This window comes from Bactrocera oleae, chromosome 3 (genome assembly GCF_042242935.1).
Source record: "Bactrocera oleae isolate idBacOlea1 chromosome 3, idBacOlea1, whole genome shotgun sequence".
Classification (NCBI taxonomy): Eukaryota; Metazoa; Arthropoda; class Insecta; order Diptera; family Tephritidae; genus Bactrocera; species Bactrocera oleae.
Window position 1 is genome coordinate 15,844,765 of NC_091537.1, and position 20,897 is coordinate 15,865,661.

Here is a 20,897-nt window from a genome sequence, read left to right on the forward strand (position 1 = left end):
ATGCTAAACTAGCATTTAACCAGATTTTTATTAAACGCACCCTAAATGGTAGTTTTGTATTAATCATATATTTGGATTACATCTTAATGTTTTCTAACAAATGTATAGATCTGTTGGGGTTCTTTCGCCTTCAACTGGATAAGATATTTTTTTACGACAGAAATACGATCAGAGCTTTGCCTTTGCCTTTATTTTGTTTAAAGAGAATTGAACCCGTGTCTTGGATAGTGATTTGTAATCAGTCCAAACTGGAGCATTTGTAACAAATTCAACACAACGTCTGCCATAATTACTTAAAAACTATTTTGATCCTTTGCGCCAGAGTCCATATTTGATCCATAAGTTGAAGGTCGTCAAGTTGAAACGTAAATATGATGTTAATTAGTATGCGTTCTGAATGAAATTTATAACTTATGACTTTGATAAATTTATTAGGAGTAAAAATACAAAATTTAATTATCAAGCATAATATACTCACGGGTATTATATGGCGTATGTTCTGTGTTCGTTGAAGTATCGATGAACTTCATTGCAATGCATTTTACAGCAGTCTATAGCGAAGCCATGTATTTATCCATCGATGAATATCTCGTGATGACATGTTAACATCAATTTCTTACTACTAATAAGTTTGAAACCTACATTTCTTATTACTTTTCAATACTTCACTTTGCATAAGATAGATACGATGATACGAAGACATCCATGAAACGCTATCCTTTGTGTTAATTTTGGAGTTTTCTGGTCGGCATAGATAAAAAAAGTTTATTTTCTACTCCTACGCGCTTCGCCGTCCGCCATGCTTCTTCGATGAAATCTAATGCTTATTAAAAAACATAACTTCACTATCAGCTGGAAGTGCTTTATTATATGACTTTGACCGTGGACTTACCGAATTTCTAAACACATTAAAGTGAAATCGTTTCTTAAAAACTTACTAACTACATATTTATATAAAACTTGTGGAACTTTCTGTGGTTTCGGTTTCGATTTGAGAATGACAAGTTGCTTGCACTTTTATATGTTCATATATAAAGCTATAAAATATTGTATTTCAATAAATATTCTTGTTTTTCTGCTTTCTGCAAGTACAAATATACACTTGTATGTATGTGTTTACATATGTATAACGGTAATTAAAATGGGAGGCTCGACCACACTCAAGAGCTGATAAGAAGCGTTTTGAGGACAGGTGAAAGTTCTCTTGTGGTGCAGAATGGAAAAAGGAATTATATAAACAAGAAATATAAATTTTTATAGGCATGTACATATGTATAAGTATATAAACATACACATATACATGTATTTCTATGTAATATGTGCAAACATACATGCAGTTTCACAAGTCTTCGAAACAAATCCGTTACCTGCTTCTCATGTTCCAATTATATATAGTTTGGTCGCTTTTATTCGGCTATAGAAGTTGAAAGGTAAGAGATACTAGGATCTCTTTTCCGACCAACACAAAAAGTTTGCTCTCAGATAAGCAATAACAAAACGCCATGTGTATTTCTGTCATTTAAAAGCTTCTTAGGTTACATTCTACAAACACATGTGAAGCAAAGCTCGTAAGCCTGATTCCCAAGCCCCAAATTCCTCACATCAATAGTTTCAAAGCTAAAGTCTATGCATCCGTTCAAATGGTACGGTATGGCCACCCTTGGTCCAAGAACACTGCTACCCAACAATTCTTACATACACATGTATATGTATATATTTATGCAAAATAGCCGAGGTAGACCCGGGTAAATAAAAGTTGAAAACAAAATTTTATTAAATAAAACTACTGCAATTAGTGAATATACATCACAATGGGCCGCCTAGGTGTGTCGAAGGATAGCTGCAGATATTGCGACCTTCACTGTGGTTGAAAACACAAAAAAAAAGTTATAAATTTGTAAGGTATTGTCTAAACAATTTCCTACGATTGTCAATTGGCATTTACAAAGGCAGAATTAAAAAAAGTCCGAGACGTAGAAATAGCGATTAGCTTACTAATTTTGCTCAAAAATTAGAAAGTTTGTGGACGCCAAAATTGCATTTTTTATAAAATCGAAGTACTGCAAGGTCATTGTAGGAATAAAGATATACAAAATAAGTAGACAAAAATTGAATCGATAGAATGATTTTTTTAAGTTCGTGTTCCAACTGTATTCATTTTACTTTTCCAATGTATATAATATGGGCTTTTTTTAACTTTTGCAATAATTTTTTTATAACCAAAGAAAATAAACCACCAACTTTGAAATATGATATTCTAGTACAAAATTTTTCGCTCTACAAAAAAGCTCTTAATGATTTTTTTCATACAAGGATTGGTTTAAATGTTATATGCACTTAAACTTTTGCATCAAATGTGTTGAGCATACAAACAAGTGCCTTATAAATTCAATGTTGCTCATACGACATGGTTACCTGAATATTCCTCAACATTTTCTGATGGTACTTTATGAATGCTCAGTTACTGAATGCATAACATTTTAAAGAAGCACCCTCTTATGGAAAAATCATCAAGACCTTTTTTGTAGAGCGACAAGTTTTTTAATAGAATATATTTTTTTCTGGTTGTAGGTTTACTTGTTTAGTGCAAAATATCAAAAAATTCCATGTTATATAGATGAAAAAGGAATATCATGTTTTTTTTAGGCAAAAAACTGAAATGTCTGGGGCTTTTCAAAAAACAATCAACTTGGAAAATAACGGACACACTAATGTGTATACACAACTAGAGAATATAAGCCTAAATTCTCTTATTTTAACACAGAATGAGCTCGCTAAACAATATTAAAAGCGCCTGTTGCAATAATATTTACCACGCGTAGGAATAAAACGGTGCATATATCATTGCCTACAAGTGTCCAAGAATATGTAAGTACACACATTTGTACAAATATTCAACTGATAATGAATGGCATGGATTTTGAGTCAATCCCGTTTCTATGTACAATACTTCGATCGAGATCAAGAAGACGTCTCAGACTCAGGAACGAATAATGTTAATCACATTGCTTTGTTGTATTTAAATCAATAAATATAACAACAGAAATAAATAATGTACGATTATATGTAAATGAATATATTTGCATATACTTATGTAAATAGAAAACAGCCATCGAAATCACGTTTTCTTTCGTTGGCATGGTGTCACTAATCCTCTTACAGTCACATATGCATATTTTTGAATTTGTGCGTTTCCCCCAAGAACACGCACATATGATGCACACATATACACATACCTGTGTAAGAATATGCTTATCTACGACCACATATACTCCCATATTTGATTGATAAATAAATATAAAATATATAAATAAAGAGTATAAGCTAATCCGCCATTGTGCATCAGTCTGTCCACCCGTAAGCCTTTCAATCAGTACAATGTACAGCTGTCAAAGCTTCTCAAAAGCTTAGTGCAAATATAGTTATGTATAACAGTCGAGAAGTATACATCTTGTAGCGAAATATATCGCAAAACAATTTTGGCTGAAAAGGTAAAAAAGAAATATAAAATGGGTGGGTACTGCCAAGGGTTGCAGACTTATTTTCTTGCACTGGATAATTCTTCGATTTTAATATTACAAATTAGAGTTCGGAAAAAGCTCATTAAATACCATATACATATGTAGCATTTGAAGTGACGTAAGTTTAATTGTTTTAAAAATAGTGTAAAAAGAGGCTTTTAAAATTCAGTATAGAGCATATAAGTTTTGAAGTCAAGGCACACAGTGGACGTCAGGAAGTGGTTTTTACGATAGGAAACACAAAAAACTCAACAATATAATTTCGGATGACCATCAAATTTAGTTGATCGAGATAGTCAACACTCTAAAGATGTTAAAGTATGTATGTTGGATATATCGTTTATGAATATTTGGGAAATTTCCCCGATTGATTACGAGTCAATAGACAACTGTAGCAAAATTATTATATTTTCATCGTATTCTCCGTATTTAGTTCCAACTACTTTTTTATGTTCTCAGATCGCAAGACACTTCCCTAGAAAAAAATCCCTATCCCTACTAATATCATAAATGTGAATCTAAGTTCCTTGGTCTGCTTTCACGTCGAGACCACTTAACCAATTATTATGAAACTTAGTATATACATATTCCTAAAGGTTATAGAAAGTACATATGATACTTATTAATAAACAAGTAAGCAACCGTTACGTCAACAAAACTATTATACTCCATAGCAACAAGTTGTGAGAGTATAAAAACAAAAAAACACGTTAATAATACCCTTCACAATTACAAAAGTTTCCACACAAAAACTTGATTTTGATGGATCAGTTTGTATAGCAGCTATATGCTATAGTGATCCGATCTAAACAATTTCTTTGGAGAGTGTACTGAGGAGCTATTAATTTTAGCTGGGCTAGAGATTGAACTCACGACTCACCGAATGGCAGTCACACGTTTTATGCTCTACCTGACTACGACAATTGAGTAGATTTTAAAATGTTACATGAAGTTTAATTACATTCCACTTGAATTTGATCTACAAAATAAGGGTATTATGAGATTCTATAGGTGTAACTAAGCATTACTAAGTATTAGTGTGTAAACATAAATGTAAAATGTTGATAAATTCGCACAATACAATATCAAATAAATGTTAAACAAAAATCAAAATATATTTCGCCGTATTCCTTCTTAATTCCATTATTTCTAATGCAATGCACTGAGCTTGCACTTACTTGTTTATTTATTTTAATTTATTTAATGTTTTTATTTTTTGTTTGTATTTTTTTGCGCTTGATTACAACTTTTTATGATTGTCAGCATGGCGTGGATCGTTTATTATTACATTACTTTATAGTTAGAAAGCAAATATGTTGGAAGACGAACGGATTGTCAGTTGTGTGAGTGGGGAACTAGTCAGTCAACCAGTCATTCGGCGCTTAACCTTGTCGTGACCGCTTCGCCGGCCCGTCGGGTGTCTTGTTGGTTCGCTGTTTTTTCGCAAACCTATCACCAAAGTTTTCATCTCCATACATATATGTATGTATGTATAACTTTTTTATTCTTTGCCTTGATAATGAGTGCGGTGCATTAATGTGTTATAAAGTGATAATAGTATTAGTTGTCCAAATAGCGGTAAGCCAAAAAGCATATATGACATTTAGGTAAATAAAAAAGTGACAGGCTGGGCCTAATGGGGACGGCCAATGCGGAATCGCGCTACCGTTGCACAATGTAACTTTAGCATTTTTTTTTTTTTTTTTTGAACAAAACAAAGTCTTATGACAAATGTTTTATAAGTGTTTATATATTTTTTCCCATATACTCGTATGTAGTCTTAATTTTCCATCCCAGCTCGAGAGTAGTGACGCAGAGCTTTCGGAACGGCAAGCACGCGTTGGGTCCATGCAATTTTGCAGCGTGCAATGCATTCTATAATGTCTAAATGTCTTACTTTCACCCTTTTGCCTTCATAATTGCCTTTGTTGTACAGTTAGAACATTTCGCATGCAGTTATCACGCTCTATTATACGAGTTTTTCGTGATGGGTAAAATCACTTCTTCCCATGTAATGGGGGCAAAAATCAAATAGACTTCACGTCTATGCTGATACGAAAGACTATATACCTTTATTAATAGTATTTATTAAAAATATTTTTCAAATGTAAATATATTAAAAATAATGGTTGCATAGCAATTGGATGCATATTTTAGTGCACTGAAAAAAATATGGCTACAATCTATCGAAATAATATATGTGAAATAGTTTAACTCCTTCATAGGAATATCAAACATGAATGGTTTTCAGGTAGCTATAGAACTTAAATCTATATTTAAAGTGGGTCAGAAAAGGTCCGAATGAACTCTAAGCTAAAGACAATAAGGAACACTGGGTCGCAATGTAAAGGATACGAAAAGTAAACGAACAAATTTGAATAGTGTTTATGGTTTTGATATTTTAACAGATATACAAGCGAAATTTTGGTTTCGTCTATTCCATTCCGATAATTCAAAATTCTCCCCTGAAGCGGGTGCTTACTGGTGATGAAAAATGGGTCACCTAAGAACAAAACGATCTTAGACGAATCGTCGAATAACCATCAAAATGGCTACTCGATACCTTCAGCAAACAAAACGGTGCATATTTGACCTAAATCGGATCATTCCAACTATTTTAAATAACCCCTTCAACTTAATGCAAAAATGTTGAATTTATTTTTACTAAAACATATATGTATATATAAACCTATATATATGATATATATATATAAATACATGCCTATATACATAGTATATTTAGAGTCATATAGAAAAAATGCTTGTAAGTGAAGACTAATTCTCATTTCCAACCATTTGATAACAAGAAGAGGCCTCATATGGGTTACTTAATTGAATTCTGAAAGCTCTGCCCTAAAAACTATTTTCTGCAAGTTTAATTCTGAAACTTTTCAGCCGTATAAGATCGTACTACTTTTTTTAAAGTTGTTTGATATTTGAACTCAATTTTTCCGGTTTAAGAATTCGTCGGCCTTAGGGACACAACCAGTCTTTAAGTCTATGTGTAGAAAAATCTCAATTTTTTGTATAATTTACGTGCACATTTTCGGATTTGTTGCTATAAAGGTGACCCCATTAACCTGCCTCATAAGTATTGCGTCAGATTTTACTCATAATCACACTTTGGATTTCTGTTATAAAAAAACAATAATAATAATATTTGTTATGATTTTTGCACACTAATTGGAATAAAATAAGTAATATAAAATTGCTTTGAATCGCATTTCATAAGTGAAGGTCACCGAACCTACTCAGTAGTTAAAATAATTTTATTCTAAGTACAATTGATTTCATGCGGTTCGTTCTAACAAAAAAAACTTTAAAAAACTTCTTTATAAAAAACTTTAATGATTTAGCATAATTGTATTTGTTAGTGTTTTGAGGGCTTTTTTGTCATTATTCAATCATAAAAATTGATGTCGTATTTCAATAATAGATTGTAACGCTGTCTTGGATAATAAACCAAGCCAAAAGGTGAAGATATATTGTCAAATAAAAAGTTTTTGATTTTAATCGATCAGTTTGTGTGTTAGCTATATGCAATATGGGTCCGATATCGGTGATTCCGACAAATGAGCAGCTATACGTAGGGTGTGCAAAATTTCAGATCGATATCTCAAAAACTGAGGGACTAGTTCGCGTATACACAGACGATCGAACAGACAAACCGAAGGAAATGGCGAAATCGACTGAGCTCGTCAAGCTAATCATATTTAATATACTTTTTAGAGTCTACGATAATTTCTTCTAAGTGTTACAAATTTCGTGGCAAACTTAATATGTACTGTTCAGGGTATAAATATCAGCCGATTTGTGGGATATCTCTATGAAATTAAATAGGTAAATTTTCTTGAAAACAATGTGGTGTTTGATCCATAAATTGTTAAAATTGGTACAGATCTACATATCCATCATATTTATGTATCAAATATAATGATCAAATCACCTACCTTCCTTACTAGTTTTTATTTGATTTGACTGTTACAAGGCAATGCAACGAATAATCAAGTGTTCTTTTGCAGTTTGATTATAAAAATACGACAGATTTCATAATTATACGGAAATTTGTGTGCTTCTCTAGCAAAAGGGTGTGCTTAACTGTAAGTATTTATTCTTGAGCATTAGCCACACGGCCGACTTTTATTTAACTATTTTTCTTCGCTTAACTTCAAACTATTCGGTTCAATATTTTTCCAGACTGAGCGACTACCATCAGGGATCACGTGACTAAGTAAATTTTCGTAAATGTTTCGCTCATATGTACTTAAATGCTAAAGTTCATACGATTATAAGTATTTATTTTGAATCAATGATGTCTACCGAATTGTCATTACTCAAAAAATACTATGTATTATCTATATTTTTTATATAAATACATATATGTACAAATGTATGTCTATTACATATTTATTTTCTTGAAATTATAATCTATTCTATCGGCAGCTTAATGATTTTGGTCGGTCAAAACAGGTTTAAACAAGCGAGTGCCGGTATTTTAGTATGTATAGTATTTAAGATGTTGAAAATATAATAAATTTCATGTTTTGTTCTATTTGTAATTATGTATTTACCACATTGTGCTCCTGCCCTAGCACAATGCGTTTAAAAGCATGTAAATAAGCAACAGTTGAATTGTTTAAAATTAATTCTCAGGAAATGAATTATTTGTGTGAAAATAAATTACAAATGTTAAGATGTAAATAAAATATTTCTTTCCAATTATAACCAGCGAGTTCATGTCTTCATATTAAGATTAGATTAGTAGCAACGCTGTCAAATTTCGTCTGACGTTGTTGTTTAAATTTATTAATTGGGTATGAGAAGTGTGGAAATGATCTGGTCTGATCCAAGTGGATTGCATTCAATGATGTTGATGTTTAGTATCCTCAGTCAAAGGACTCGCTAGGCTCGCTTTCAACCAGAAAAAAATCTTTCTGTTGTGGGTTTTATGCAGCAACGAGTATGTTTAGTGACCGAGTTACATACAGAAATGGGTCTGTCAAACAGTTATATAAGTTATGTAATCTTACTGCACTAAATCAATTTTTATAATAGTGTATGAAGCATGATCTACGCAGACAGACATGCAGTGTTGCATTATTGACCAGATAAGATCGATATTTTCACAAAACACTATCGGGATAGGTAACATATAATATATGCCAAAAATTATGCTAAGCACTAAATTCCATAAATTTGAAAAAAAATGAACTATTGAGCTAAAATTTTGTTTTTTAATTTTCGTAAGGGTCTCATTTATTGCTCGCAAAAAATCTCGGATGTTGCTAACATTTTGATAGTTTCAATTTATAGATCAGGAAACAATAGTTTCAATTATGTGCGTGGTCCAGATAGCCAGATTCCATTCACCTATGTTCATTCGAACTGTTTAAGGAAGTAGGTGCAGCAGCCATGTAAACTATACATTATGCAATTTGCATGAACGCTTTGAGGTTATGGCTATCTAAAATAGAAACATAAAATCCTGCTTTGGCCATAATAGATTTTTACATTGTAAGGTTTTCAGATATCGAAGATACATATAATATATGCCAATAAGTTCCAACTTTCAAAAATGTTAAAAGAAGTAGGCCTACAAACCGCGTCGTCTGAAAAATAAATTCAATATTTTACAACCTGTTACATATGTATATGTATTTATAACAACAAAACATGTTTATCTGATATGGTAATGTTTTTAAGATAAAACTTTTGCAGACGTGGAAAAATTTCACACGGTTTTAACTCGTAAAATTGTTAGAGTATATAATGTTCGTTTTCGTCCGAGCATAGCGCTGCCTTACTTGTTTAATATTAAGCATTTATTTTTTATGGTTTAGTCGTATTGATGAACATGCATCCTGGGGGAAGTTTTCTTGTCAACAACTGATGACTAGGCAAAAACAACGAGCTGTCGTCAGAGCAGATGAAAAAAAAAACAAAGTTGAAAGATGCGACTAGAAGTTAAGAGCAAAAAAGAAGAACGGTACAACTTTTTTTTAATCACACGCCACAAAATCCGCTTGTTGTGGTTTAGAAACAACAACAATACAAATATAAAAGTATATACATATACATATGTATGTATATAGCTAGACATATCAGCGCCCAATCGGCCACCAAAAACTTGATTGTGTCCATGGTTGCCAAAACCCGCACACTTGGATCAGCAATAAAAATGTGATCTGGCGTATTTCGTCTATTTGGGCCGCAATCTATGTATATGTTCTGTACTCAACTAATTAATAGAAAGTGCTTAATCTAGCATGTACTATAACTGTTTTCGGTAGTGTCAGCCGCTGGAATCGTGCATTTGAGGGCTGATAAGTGAATGGCTGTGAACTGTTCTACTGAAAGGCAAAAAAAAACCCACATGCACCCCTGGCGGCCCTTACGCTCGCTACGCTTTTATTAACAACAATAATTATATAATATATTTTATTATTGTTTATAATTATTAATACATACACACATGCATGTTTATATGTATGTATGTGTTTGTATAACGCTGTCTCGGTGTGTCTGTTTTTGACAACATTGTCGTCGTCGTCGTTGTCGTTTTTCAGCTGATCATCAACGGCGTCTTCGGCCCACCCATGTCAGTGATCGTGGCATCGGCACGTATGCATGTGTGTGTGTGCGTGTTTGCTCGGAAATTTTTGATAGCACTAGCGAACAGTGGTGGGAAGAGGGCGGCAAATGCGATTGTAACGAAACCAAACGATGCACTTGCCATTGCAGTGGCGATTTGTCGCGTATTTACCAATAAACAAACACACCTATGCACACACACACACACACGAAAACTCACACTATCACCCCCGTGTAGCCAACTAATAGAGTCTACGGTGAAAATCAGTGTCATCATAGTACGAGCGGCCGTAATCCCGTGCGCATCACATCTGTGGATTGATTACGATTGTATTCGTCGGAAAACTGTAGCGTAACGAGAAAAATACCAACAAATGCAAAAACACAAAAATTTAACATTATACAGACACACATTAGTAATATATTGCAAACAGCGCGCCTTATCTGCCAAAAAACAAAATTAAAATAAAAACAAAAGCAAAAAAAAAGAGTACCCGAGATGCTTCTTCTATAGGCAAGTCAACTTAAGTCAAGTTCCAATCGCGACGCAACGGATCACTACGCTTCGAGACGAGTCGGGAGTCAAATGAAATAGCTTATTGTTGTCGCTGTCATTGTTGTTTTTGTTATTGTAGTTGTCGTTTTAAAGTCGAGCGCGAGGCTTTACAAGCCATATCCTGAACGAGATTTAGTTCAGTTCGTTGTTGAACTTCTCACCGATCGTAACGTTTGTCGTTTAATAAGTAACAACAGCAACAATTGGGATCCAACAGGCAGAGAATATATTTCAATTAGTTGGAAAATTTGGAAAAGGCTTTCCCCGTTATTATTTATCCACATACACATACATACATACATGCATGCTTAGTAATAGCAAGCGCATACAAATTATAAATGGGGTTTGTGACATTTTGAAGAATCAACAAAAAGAACAAGTTCACGTTTTTGACAACATTTCTAAAGAATTCAGTGCATAGTTGTTTTTGTTACTTATTTTCATATTTATGTGCTAAAAATAAATACGCCAAAAATATAAATAAATACATTTAAATGCTTTAGCTTAGTTAACGACTTTTCGCTTATTAAAAAAACAAAACTTTAAATTTTTGGCATAAATATCAACTGTTTGTTAAAGAGTAAACGTACTGACACAATTTGTGTGCTTATAGTCCAATTTTAAATTTTTTGGAATATACGACGAGCTGTAACAACGCCGCAATGGTCGAAACGGAAATTGTGATTACGAACTCGGAGCCGGTGACAAAGGCCAGTTTAATAGTGGTCTCGAATCGTTTGCCATTCGTTTTGAGTCGTGACCCGAAAACGGGCAAATTGGAACGTAAAGCCAGGTGAGTACGAGAGTAAAAACTTGTATATATTATTTTTGTTCCAGAAAAAAGTGTGAATGACAGGTGTAAGTGAATTTTAAAGAAGAAGAATTAGGAACTTATTTTCCGTTTTTGTAACTTGTGGCTTCAGACTTAAGCTGAGGAGCTCAAGCATTTTATGAGAATTGTTTTCAAGATAGTGAAATAACCGCATAGTTGACAATATTTGAAGTGAGAAACAGTTCCTGTATAATTTTTAACCCTATCAGTTGTGTTGTTCGAACCCACGACGTAGAAAAGTTGAGCGTTCAATGATTTCCGAAAAAGCGGACGGTCTGCAAAGAACATCAATAGGAGACTGTAGACTAAGTAGTTACGTTATTGTTACAAAATATTACGATTATACTCATAGGTATAGTTTTCAAGCAATTTCTTGAAGCGTACTATTAATTTTTTTTTTCTGGCAGACGATTTATTTTTCTGTTTAATGAAATGTATACAGCTTTTAACATAACCAAAGTAACAATAATATTTTTGCAGCGTGAAAATAAAAAAGTAAACAACCGTTGTGTAAAAATACGAAAATGTTATATGAGTAAAAAAGTAATTATTTATTATGTGTGTTTATTATGTATGTAAAATTCTCAATTTTTTTTTCAAAATTTGTTCTATTAAAGTAAGATCATTTTAGAAAAAGGTATCTGATATCTTTATCGATAAATAATATTTTCGAAACTTTTTCAAATTATTCGCCCTTAAATAGGGGCATTGTTGTCACTTTGGATACATTCAATATTCTATATGTCATTACAACAAGCACTTCTCAATGAGAAAGTTAATCTAACTTAATCTATTACTTGATTTTGGCATTTGAAGTAAGAGCCTGTAAAAGAGCCAGTGATAAAGGGTTACACCAAATTTTAGCGAATAGCTTTTTTCGGGTTCAAAAAAGTTGGTAAAGAGTTTCGGGGAATTTTCCGACGACCTAATATTTTTCAGAACAGAAACATATGTTATTAAATAGCTTCAGGAAAATTTATATAAGTTGAGCATTCTATTAGCTCACTTACAAAGAAAACATATTTTGACTGGCGCACTGCAATTTATAGGACTTTCGGTTTTTAAATTTTCTTTTATACACTCTGATAATATACATATATTATAATAAAATTGTAGAATATTGAATGGCAGCCAGTAAAGCATTTTTGCTATTAATTTTTATTCTACACATTTATGCTATAAATATGAATTAATTACATAATTTGTGAATGCGTGATTAAAGAATTCCGTATATTCTTATCAAGCTGCCAACGACAAATCATTAACCTTCAACTTCCATAAAGCTGCTTTGTGTTCAATCAATACGACAGATTTTAAAAAAAGTGGAACAGATCCTAAGCTTGATTTTGGGAAATAAAGGCACTTAAGCGAACACGCCGATTTGTTTTTATGACACTTCACTATATGTTGATTATATATAACAGTTTCAAAAAAAAAATAATAATAATAAAATTGCTGGCTCCGGATTAAGAATTATTTTAAAAGGCTTATAAAGACCTTGATGAAATGTAAGCAGGGGAAAATAAGGATGCTAAAAGATTAGCTGTATGTCAACTGAAAATGACAATACACCCAGAAGATTAGATAAATCTGCAATTTACTTGAGTATATGTACATATGTATATGGCAAACGGTGAATGTATGTCAGATATTAAAGGATTATGGCCTTTAAACCGTATTGTTAGTAGATAAGCGTATTGGAAATACACGAGGTAAGCTTGCAGAGATAGCCGAGGGACAAACGCTGCTCAAATTTATGCTATAAGAAATGATGGAAGAAAGAATGGTCTTAGCACTCGATAACAGTAACTCAATAACAAAAATATTTACCATTGCACCGCAAGGAATAAATATTAAATGTGCTATAATAATGTGCATTTAAGCACGATTATGCCCTTTCTTATTTATTAAATTGAAAAAAAATACAAAATATATATACATATATATTGTAGATATATATATGTATTGTAGATATACATATATATTGTAGATATATATATGTATATATACATATATTCATTTTGATGAATAATATTTTTTGTATTATATATACATATGTATATATTTAAGTGTATATTGATAGCAGCATATACACAGCATACATGAGATCAAGGACCTAGACCGGGTTCAATATATTTGAATGTAGCCACCGGCAAGCGACCAATCTCACAGATACTGTAGATGCCTGCCTCTTTTTCGTGTTTTTATACTTTACTTTTTCATATATAATTTTTTCAAATTATTTACTCTTTTTTTTTGGCGCTTCTATTCATAGACTAGTGATTACGTTTATCAGAGAGCTCGTGAACTTCTTCGGTAAACAAAATGTATGGATGCGCTAGAGGCTGGGCGGTAAAGAGCCAGTACCGGTGCCAGTGTTATCAAGCTTATCAACTTCATAATTACCACACACATGCACACAAACATATATATGCACACATATGACATACGTAAATACTAACGGTCATGTAAGGGGGATTTACGTATGTACATACATATATATTTCCGCATATGCACGTCTTTCCATATATATATATATATATATATATATTTGTATATATGTATAAATTATATAAATGTATGTTTGTATGCGTAGCGCTGTGTTTTCCTTTGACGCGCCTGCTCATATTTGCATTATCCTGTCTAGCGCTTTGTAAATACTGATTAAAGTATGTTATTATTATTAATTCATATGGTGCTCTAATCTGCTTGATTACGTGAATACATATACTCATACATATATATATTAATTTATTTATTGAAAATATGTTATATTTGTTATTGATTTCTGTATTTTACTAATTTTTTTCTGATTTAATTTTTTCGCTTATCTGCAGCGCTGGCGGTCTTGTAACTGCTGTCTGTCCGGTGGTGATTAAGGGTAAAGGCTTGTGGGTCGGCTGGCCAGGCATACATTTGGAAGATTCCAATGAGCCCATACCCGAATCGAATCCAACGGATCAAACGCCTACAGCAGGCTTAAAATCCGATCAAGTGAGTATTAATTCAAGTTATACACATACCTATACATTAGGGCGAGCCAAAAACCAAAACTAATATCGAGATAAAGGGTTAAAATTAACACTTTTTAATGCTTTTAAATATACGAATTTTATAATTTATAAAATTCTTCTTAAATACAATTTTAAGTCTATAAGATCACATGTAATTGAGTGAGTGAGGATTGCTTTTATAATACATTAATATACATAGACATCAAGTCTGCTGATAATTTGACTTTTTGACAGATTAGTAGAGGTTTTGTTTAACTGGCGGACTTTAGGCTATATTATGTTCAAAACAAAAACATTTTAACTTCGGTTGCACCGATGCTGTAATACCCTTCACAAATACAAAAGATTCTGATCGGTCAGTTTGAATGACAGCTATGCAATAGTGATCCGATCCTAAATATTTCTTCGAAGATTGCACAGATGACTTGGGCAATGATTCGTGCTGAATTTCTTGAAGATATCTCGTCCAATACAAAAGTTTTCCATACACGCACTTGATTCCGATTGTTCAGATTGTAAGGCAGTTATATGCTACAGTGGTCCGATCACCAAAATTTCTTCGTAGATTTCATAGATGCCTTGGGCAATTATCCGTGCCAAATTTCTGCAAGATATCTCATTAAATAAAAAAGTTTCCCATACAACGACTTGATTCCGATCATTCAGTTTGTATGACAGCTATGTACAAGTATATGCTATTCAGTATTTCCGACAAATAAGCAACTTCTTCGAATGAAAAGAAAGTGTGCAAAATTCACAGATTCAGATCGATGTCTCAAAAACTTAGGGATTAGTTCGCGTATATACGGACGGACAGACATGGCTAAATCGCTCGCCACGCTGGTAATTTATACATATATATATGTACTTTATAGAGTCTCCGACGTTTCCTTTTGGGTATCACAAACTGCGTGTCAAACTTAATATACTCTTTTCAGGGAGTCTGTTATTAAATAAAAATTTGATAAAGACTCAAACGCAATATTTTAAAACAAATATGTCTGTAATACATTTATCTGTACATATATACAGATTAATTCAATAATACTCTCAATAATCAAAGATTATGGAATTAACGATACAAAGTCCAAAGGCGTGGGTCGGCGCTTTTAATGTTCATTGCATGATGAACGTCATCACAGTGCAATTTTTGTACAAAATATTATATTAATTTTTTAATGACATTTAGTATTACTTTTTTCATTGCAATATCAATCAAAATTGTGTACGTTATATATTAATATATACTTGTATTGTATTAATTATTTGAAATTTAAATCATAATTAATTTACTTGAATACTCATCAACTCTTAAACTCACCCGCTTATCTTATCTTCACTCTGTCGCGTCATTTGCTGTAGGTCGTCTCCGTCAATATAAACTCCGCGATTTTCGATAGCTACTACAATGGTTGCTGCAATAAGATATTCTGGCCGCTCTTCCACTCTATGCCCGGTCGTGCCACCTTCGGCGCCGAACACTGGCACAACTATGTAACGGTAAATAAACATTTCGCGGCACGTACCATTGAGGCGCTTGAGAAGTGTTTGGAGCAAAACAAAGCTTTAGATAACAATACACCGCCAATTGTTTGGATTCATGATTATCATTTAATGTTGGCCGCCAATTGGATACGTGAGAAGGCGGAAGAGAAACAGCTGCCATGTCGGCTTGCCTTCTTCTTGCACATACCTTTCCCACCATGGGATATCTTCCGTTTGTTCCCTTGGGCCGATGAATTACTCCAAGGTATGTTGGGCTGTGATATGGTGGGTTTCCACATACAGGACTATTGTCTGAACTTTGTCGACTGTTGTCAACGCAATTTGGGTTGTCGTGTCGATCGCAATAATCTACTCGTCGAACAGGGTGAACGCACTGTTCGTATACGACCGCTACCCATTGGCATACCTTACGAACGGTTTGTGACTTTAGCGAAGACCGCTGGTAAACTGCTGAAGAGTGATAAGCAACAGATCATTTTGGGTGTTGATAGATTGGACTATACCAAGGGTTTGGTGCATCGTTTGATGGCTTTCGAAACCTTATTGGAGAAGTATCCACAGCATAAGGAGAAAGTCAGTTTATTACAGATATCCGTGCCATCACGTACCGATGTCAAAGAGTACAGAGAACTGAAAGAGGAGGTAGATCAACTGATAGGACGCATTAATGGTCGTTTCACGACAGCCAACTGGGCGCCTATACGTTATATCTACGATTATGTGGCGCAAGATGATTTGGCCGCCTTGTATCGCGATGCTGCCGTATGTTTGGTCACACCACTGCGTGATGGCATGAATTTGGTAGCAAAAGAATTTGTAGCTTGCCAGATCAATGCGAGCCCGGGTGTGTTGGTAATCTCACCCTTCGCAGGCGCTGGTGAGATGATGCACGAAGCATTGCTTTGCAATCCTTATGAGGTACATGCCGCGGCCGAAGTCATACATCGTGCACTCACAATGCCCGAAGATGAACGTATACTCCGTATGAGTCGATTGCGTAGACGCGAATCAGAATGTGATGTTAGCAATTGGATGCGTTCGTTCCTGAAGGCAATGGGCACACTGGATGTCGATGATGTCGGCACAACCATTATGCAGCCAGTCACTGTGGACGACTTTGATGATTATCTACTCAAGTAAGTTGCTTTTGTTGTGGCCATAGTGGTACACGTATTTATTTGTATGCTCTTTTGTTTCCAGATACATTGGTTACAATCACAAATTGGCACTTTTGTTGGATTACGATGGTACGTTGGCGCCGATTGCACCACATCCAGATCTCGCCACACTCTCGCCCGAAATTAAAAATGTACTCTTTAAGCTTTCAAATCATTCCGATGTTTATGTTGCCGTCATTTCGGGGCGTAATGTGGACAATGTGAAGCGTATGGTTGGTATTGAGGGCATTACTTATGCCGGTAATCATGGCTTGGAAATTCTGCATCCCGATGGCAGTAAGTTTGTGCATCCAATGCCGATAGAATACGAGGACAAAGTTAGTCATTTACTAAAGGCGCTTCAGGACTCTGTAAGTTTACGATAACTCACACGAAATTTTAAACAAATCGGTTTGACTGTCAACTGAATTATCAACACGGAATAAGTCAACTTATGTTACATTTGGGTAGAGTAAAAATATTTTGAGTGGTCAGATTGAAAACAAGTTCCAAAAATGGAAATAACCAAAGAGAAATAAAATAGCAAGATCTGAATACTGTGGAAGTTAAAATTAGTTCATTTAAAAGATGGTGTCAGTTGAAGTATTGAAATTTGAATTACCGAAGGATAGAAGTGGATTAAGAAAGTTGAAGAGATCAGTAATCGATAATGAGTATAATTAAAAATGGTTTGGTAAAGTTATATATAAAGCTAGTTATAACCAAGTACGTAATATTTTCCTAGGGATATTGGAACCACAATGTTTTCTGTTCGGCGGAAGTTAGCAAGATTTATATTAGGTTGGAAGTATAGTCTATAAAATAAAAATTTCTCAAAGTCAAACTTAAAGCATTTATGAGCTTCAGAGAGAGGAATAGGTATATTATGAAAATCCAATCTTTGTCAGAATGTTAAGACATCGTTTTATACACGACAAATTTTTTTACACATAGTGAAATCCCCTAAACAGCTTCAAAAACTTGCAATAACGAAGTCATTTTTATATTTTTTAGGTTTGTCGCGACGGCGCTTGGGTGGAGAACAAAGGCGCACTACTCACATTCCATTATCGTGAAACCCCAGCCGAATTACGTCCGGCGATGATAGAGAAAGCGCGTGGACTTATAATTAAGTACGGTTTCAAAGCAACCGAAGCGCATTGTGCACTCGAAGCTCGGCCGCCCGTACAATGGAACAAGGGTCGCGCATCAATTTACATATTACGCACATCTTTCGGTGTGGATTGGAGTGAACGCATTAAGATTATATATGTAGGTGACGATCTGACCGATGAGGATGCCATGGTGGTAAGTAAAAAATTATTAGCTCTAGCATTTAACCACTATTTCCCATATAATAAAATGTGATTCTCCACTCGTCAGGCGCTCAAAGGTATGGCGCGTACATTCCGTGTCACCTCATCGGATATCGTGCGCACAGCAGCCGATCATCGTTTGCCCTCAACCGATTCGGTATATACGCTACTCAAATGGGTCGAACGTCACTTTATGGGTCGAAAGGCACGTGCGAATTCGTTGACCTATCGCAATCGTCGCGAGGATGGTGTACGTACGCAAATGTCACTGGAGATTTCTTCGAAATTGAGTAATAACCTCGATGTGGAACATGTGTAGCCGACAAGATAACACGTCGATGTCTACCGATTGTCGAAAGCGGAAGTATTGCAGAAAGTCTATTAGTTGGTGTATTTTTATCTCTGTGGGCTTTAGCAGATGTGCAAAGCAATTCTTTTTCTCTTAGAGAATGAGTTTTATTTAGTTTTTAGTGGACAATAAGCATAATTAAATTACGGAAGACATATCTATGTATATGTATGTATATATTTACGTATTTTTAATTTAAGAATTTATATGTGAATGCAATTTTAAATAAAAGAAGAACAGTACCTCCTATTTATATATGAATGTACAAGTATGTATGGACGGTAATATTTTTGGAAATACTCTCGCAGAGAGCATCTCTAAATAATTGCTAGGAGTAGGGGTAATATTTAGAACTTTTTAGACAACATCACGATATTTAATAAATTAATTGGAATTTATTACAAAACGACGGTCTAGAAATGGCAGCAGATTCCTTTTATTCAATTTTAACCCTAATTAGCCTTTCATTTCGGCTCTCTAACTCCGAGAAGGCGCTTTAGATTTGTTTAGGATCACTATTGTCAACAAATGCTAATATGGGTGGAGTGATAAATTGCGACGGAAAATTCCTTCTCGACGAATAAAACAAAAAAGTCAAAGTCCTTATCACGTCAGTCTTCAGTACGGTGCAGAAGCCTGAGCAAGGACAACGGATCTTCAAAATTGAAATAGACCCGGATTTAAATCCGGCCAAAATTGTATTTATATTTTCTTGGAATGAATAACAGGGTTTGAAAGAATGTTCGAAAGAAGGATTTGGTGAAAGATGACGCACACCAACGGCTACTCTGGCAAGGCGAGGTCGAAAGCATTACAACTAGCTGTGGTAGCAGAGAAAGAGTGTGGCTACGGGTGTCCGTTTCCACCACAGTTGAATCTACGTAACCGAAACGAACCCATATTTTAAGCTGGTCAATAACTGTCAACTTGGTAGCTTTCTTAAAACTTTATTGAAGATGTTTTATGTGGCAATATGAATAACAACACCAGTGTCTGTTATGAAGGATTTTGTAAAATATAATTCCTTACAACAACAACACCTGCTTCAGCTAGACCAATAGAGAAGGAATGAGGGTGTTCTTTCCCAGATGTTGCCAGAAGGCTACTCTGGCTAGGGGACTTCAAAAACTTACCACTAGCAGTGGTAGAAGAGGAATAGAGTGGCGTCGGGTATTCTAACCCACAACAGTCGGGTCTAAGTAACACGAACGACTCCAGATTTTTATCTGGACAAGGACTGTGAACACGGCAGCATTCTCAAAATTATTTAGCCAATATTTTATGCTGATACTACAACAGCAACAGAGGCCTCGAAAAAATTGTAAACAAAACTGGCTGCTATTGGCGTTCTACTTGGTAATATCTTATCAAACTATGAAAGGATTGACACGTCTAGCATTTATTAACCAAATTAAGACGAGGATTAGAGATTTAAAATCAAATGAGCTATAACGAGAACTTCATAACAAAAATTGTAAAATTTGTAATTTACACTGGTAAAAAATTAATTATTTTAAAACGATCCCAGACCTTGCAACTAGGTTATAACCTCTGAAATATTAATAAAACTTATAGACACAAATGAATTCGAAACTCTTTTCGGACCTTGTGAGTTATATACAGGAACTCGACTTCATTTTTATCTCGAACAAACGCCAGCATCAACGGGAATTTTTAATATATAATATATAAGTATAAATACATATTTTTTTTACTAGAAGAGAGAGTTTGGATTAAAAAATATTAAAAGAAATAACTAATTTAAAAAAAAAAAAAATTTTTAAAAATTTAATTGGGGGGTTCTTTCCAAATTGAAAGGTGAAAATGTTACAGCAATAAGAATTTACAAGATACTTTTTATGATGATTTGAGATATGTAAGACTAGTCATGCAAGGAGCGTTATTACAAATTATGTATAGTATTATGTAGTTACAAGCCATAAATAAAATATATTTATATATGTATACATGTGATTGATATAAAAAAAATTCCACACTAACGAAGTATAGTTTGCAGTGATAGAAAACACTTCGGTGCTCATATATAGGCTTAAA

The 20,897-nt window shown here is 34.0% G+C and overlaps 1 protein-coding gene and 1 long non-coding RNA gene across 2 annotated transcripts; one reads left to right on the forward strand and one right to left on the reverse strand.

The window, feature by feature from the left end:
• Positions 1-25: 25 nt before the first annotated feature.
• On the reverse strand, positions 26-2,049 carry LOC118681618 (uncharacterized). Its single transcript, XR_004977360.2, has 3 exons — positions 893-2,049; positions 479-823; positions 26-393 (listed from the first exon to the last, which is right to left on the reverse strand). It is a non-coding gene; the product is annotated as an uncharacterized lncRNA (long non-coding RNA).
• An 8,390-nt stretch (positions 2,050-10,439) lies between these two features.
• Positions 10,440-19,095, forward strand: Tps1 (Trehalose-6-phosphate synthase 1). Its single transcript, XM_036366923.2, has 7 exons — positions 10,440-11,011; positions 11,282-11,461; positions 14,338-14,494; positions 15,877-17,156; positions 17,221-17,548; positions 18,192-18,485; positions 18,561-19,095. Exons 1-7 carry the CDS (start codon positions 11,007-11,009, stop codon positions 18,810-18,812), a joined length of 2,496 nt encoding a protein of 831 aa, XP_036222816.1. The 5' UTR covers positions 10,440-11,006; the 3' UTR covers positions 18,813-19,095.
• The last annotated feature ends 1,802 nt before the right edge of the window (positions 19,096-20,897 follow it).

Excerpts from the sequence above, each read along its gene's own strand:
- Tps1 (XM_036366923.2), top strand. Across the intron at positions 17,549-18,191 it reads TAAAGGCGCTTCAGGACTCT|GTTTGTCGCGACGGCGCTTG; the intron begins GTAAGTTTACGA and ends TATATTTTTTAG. Across the intron at positions 18,486-18,560 it reads CCGATGAGGATGCCATGGTG|GCGCTCAAAGGTATGGCGCG; the intron begins GTAAGTAAAAAA and ends TCCACTCGTCAG.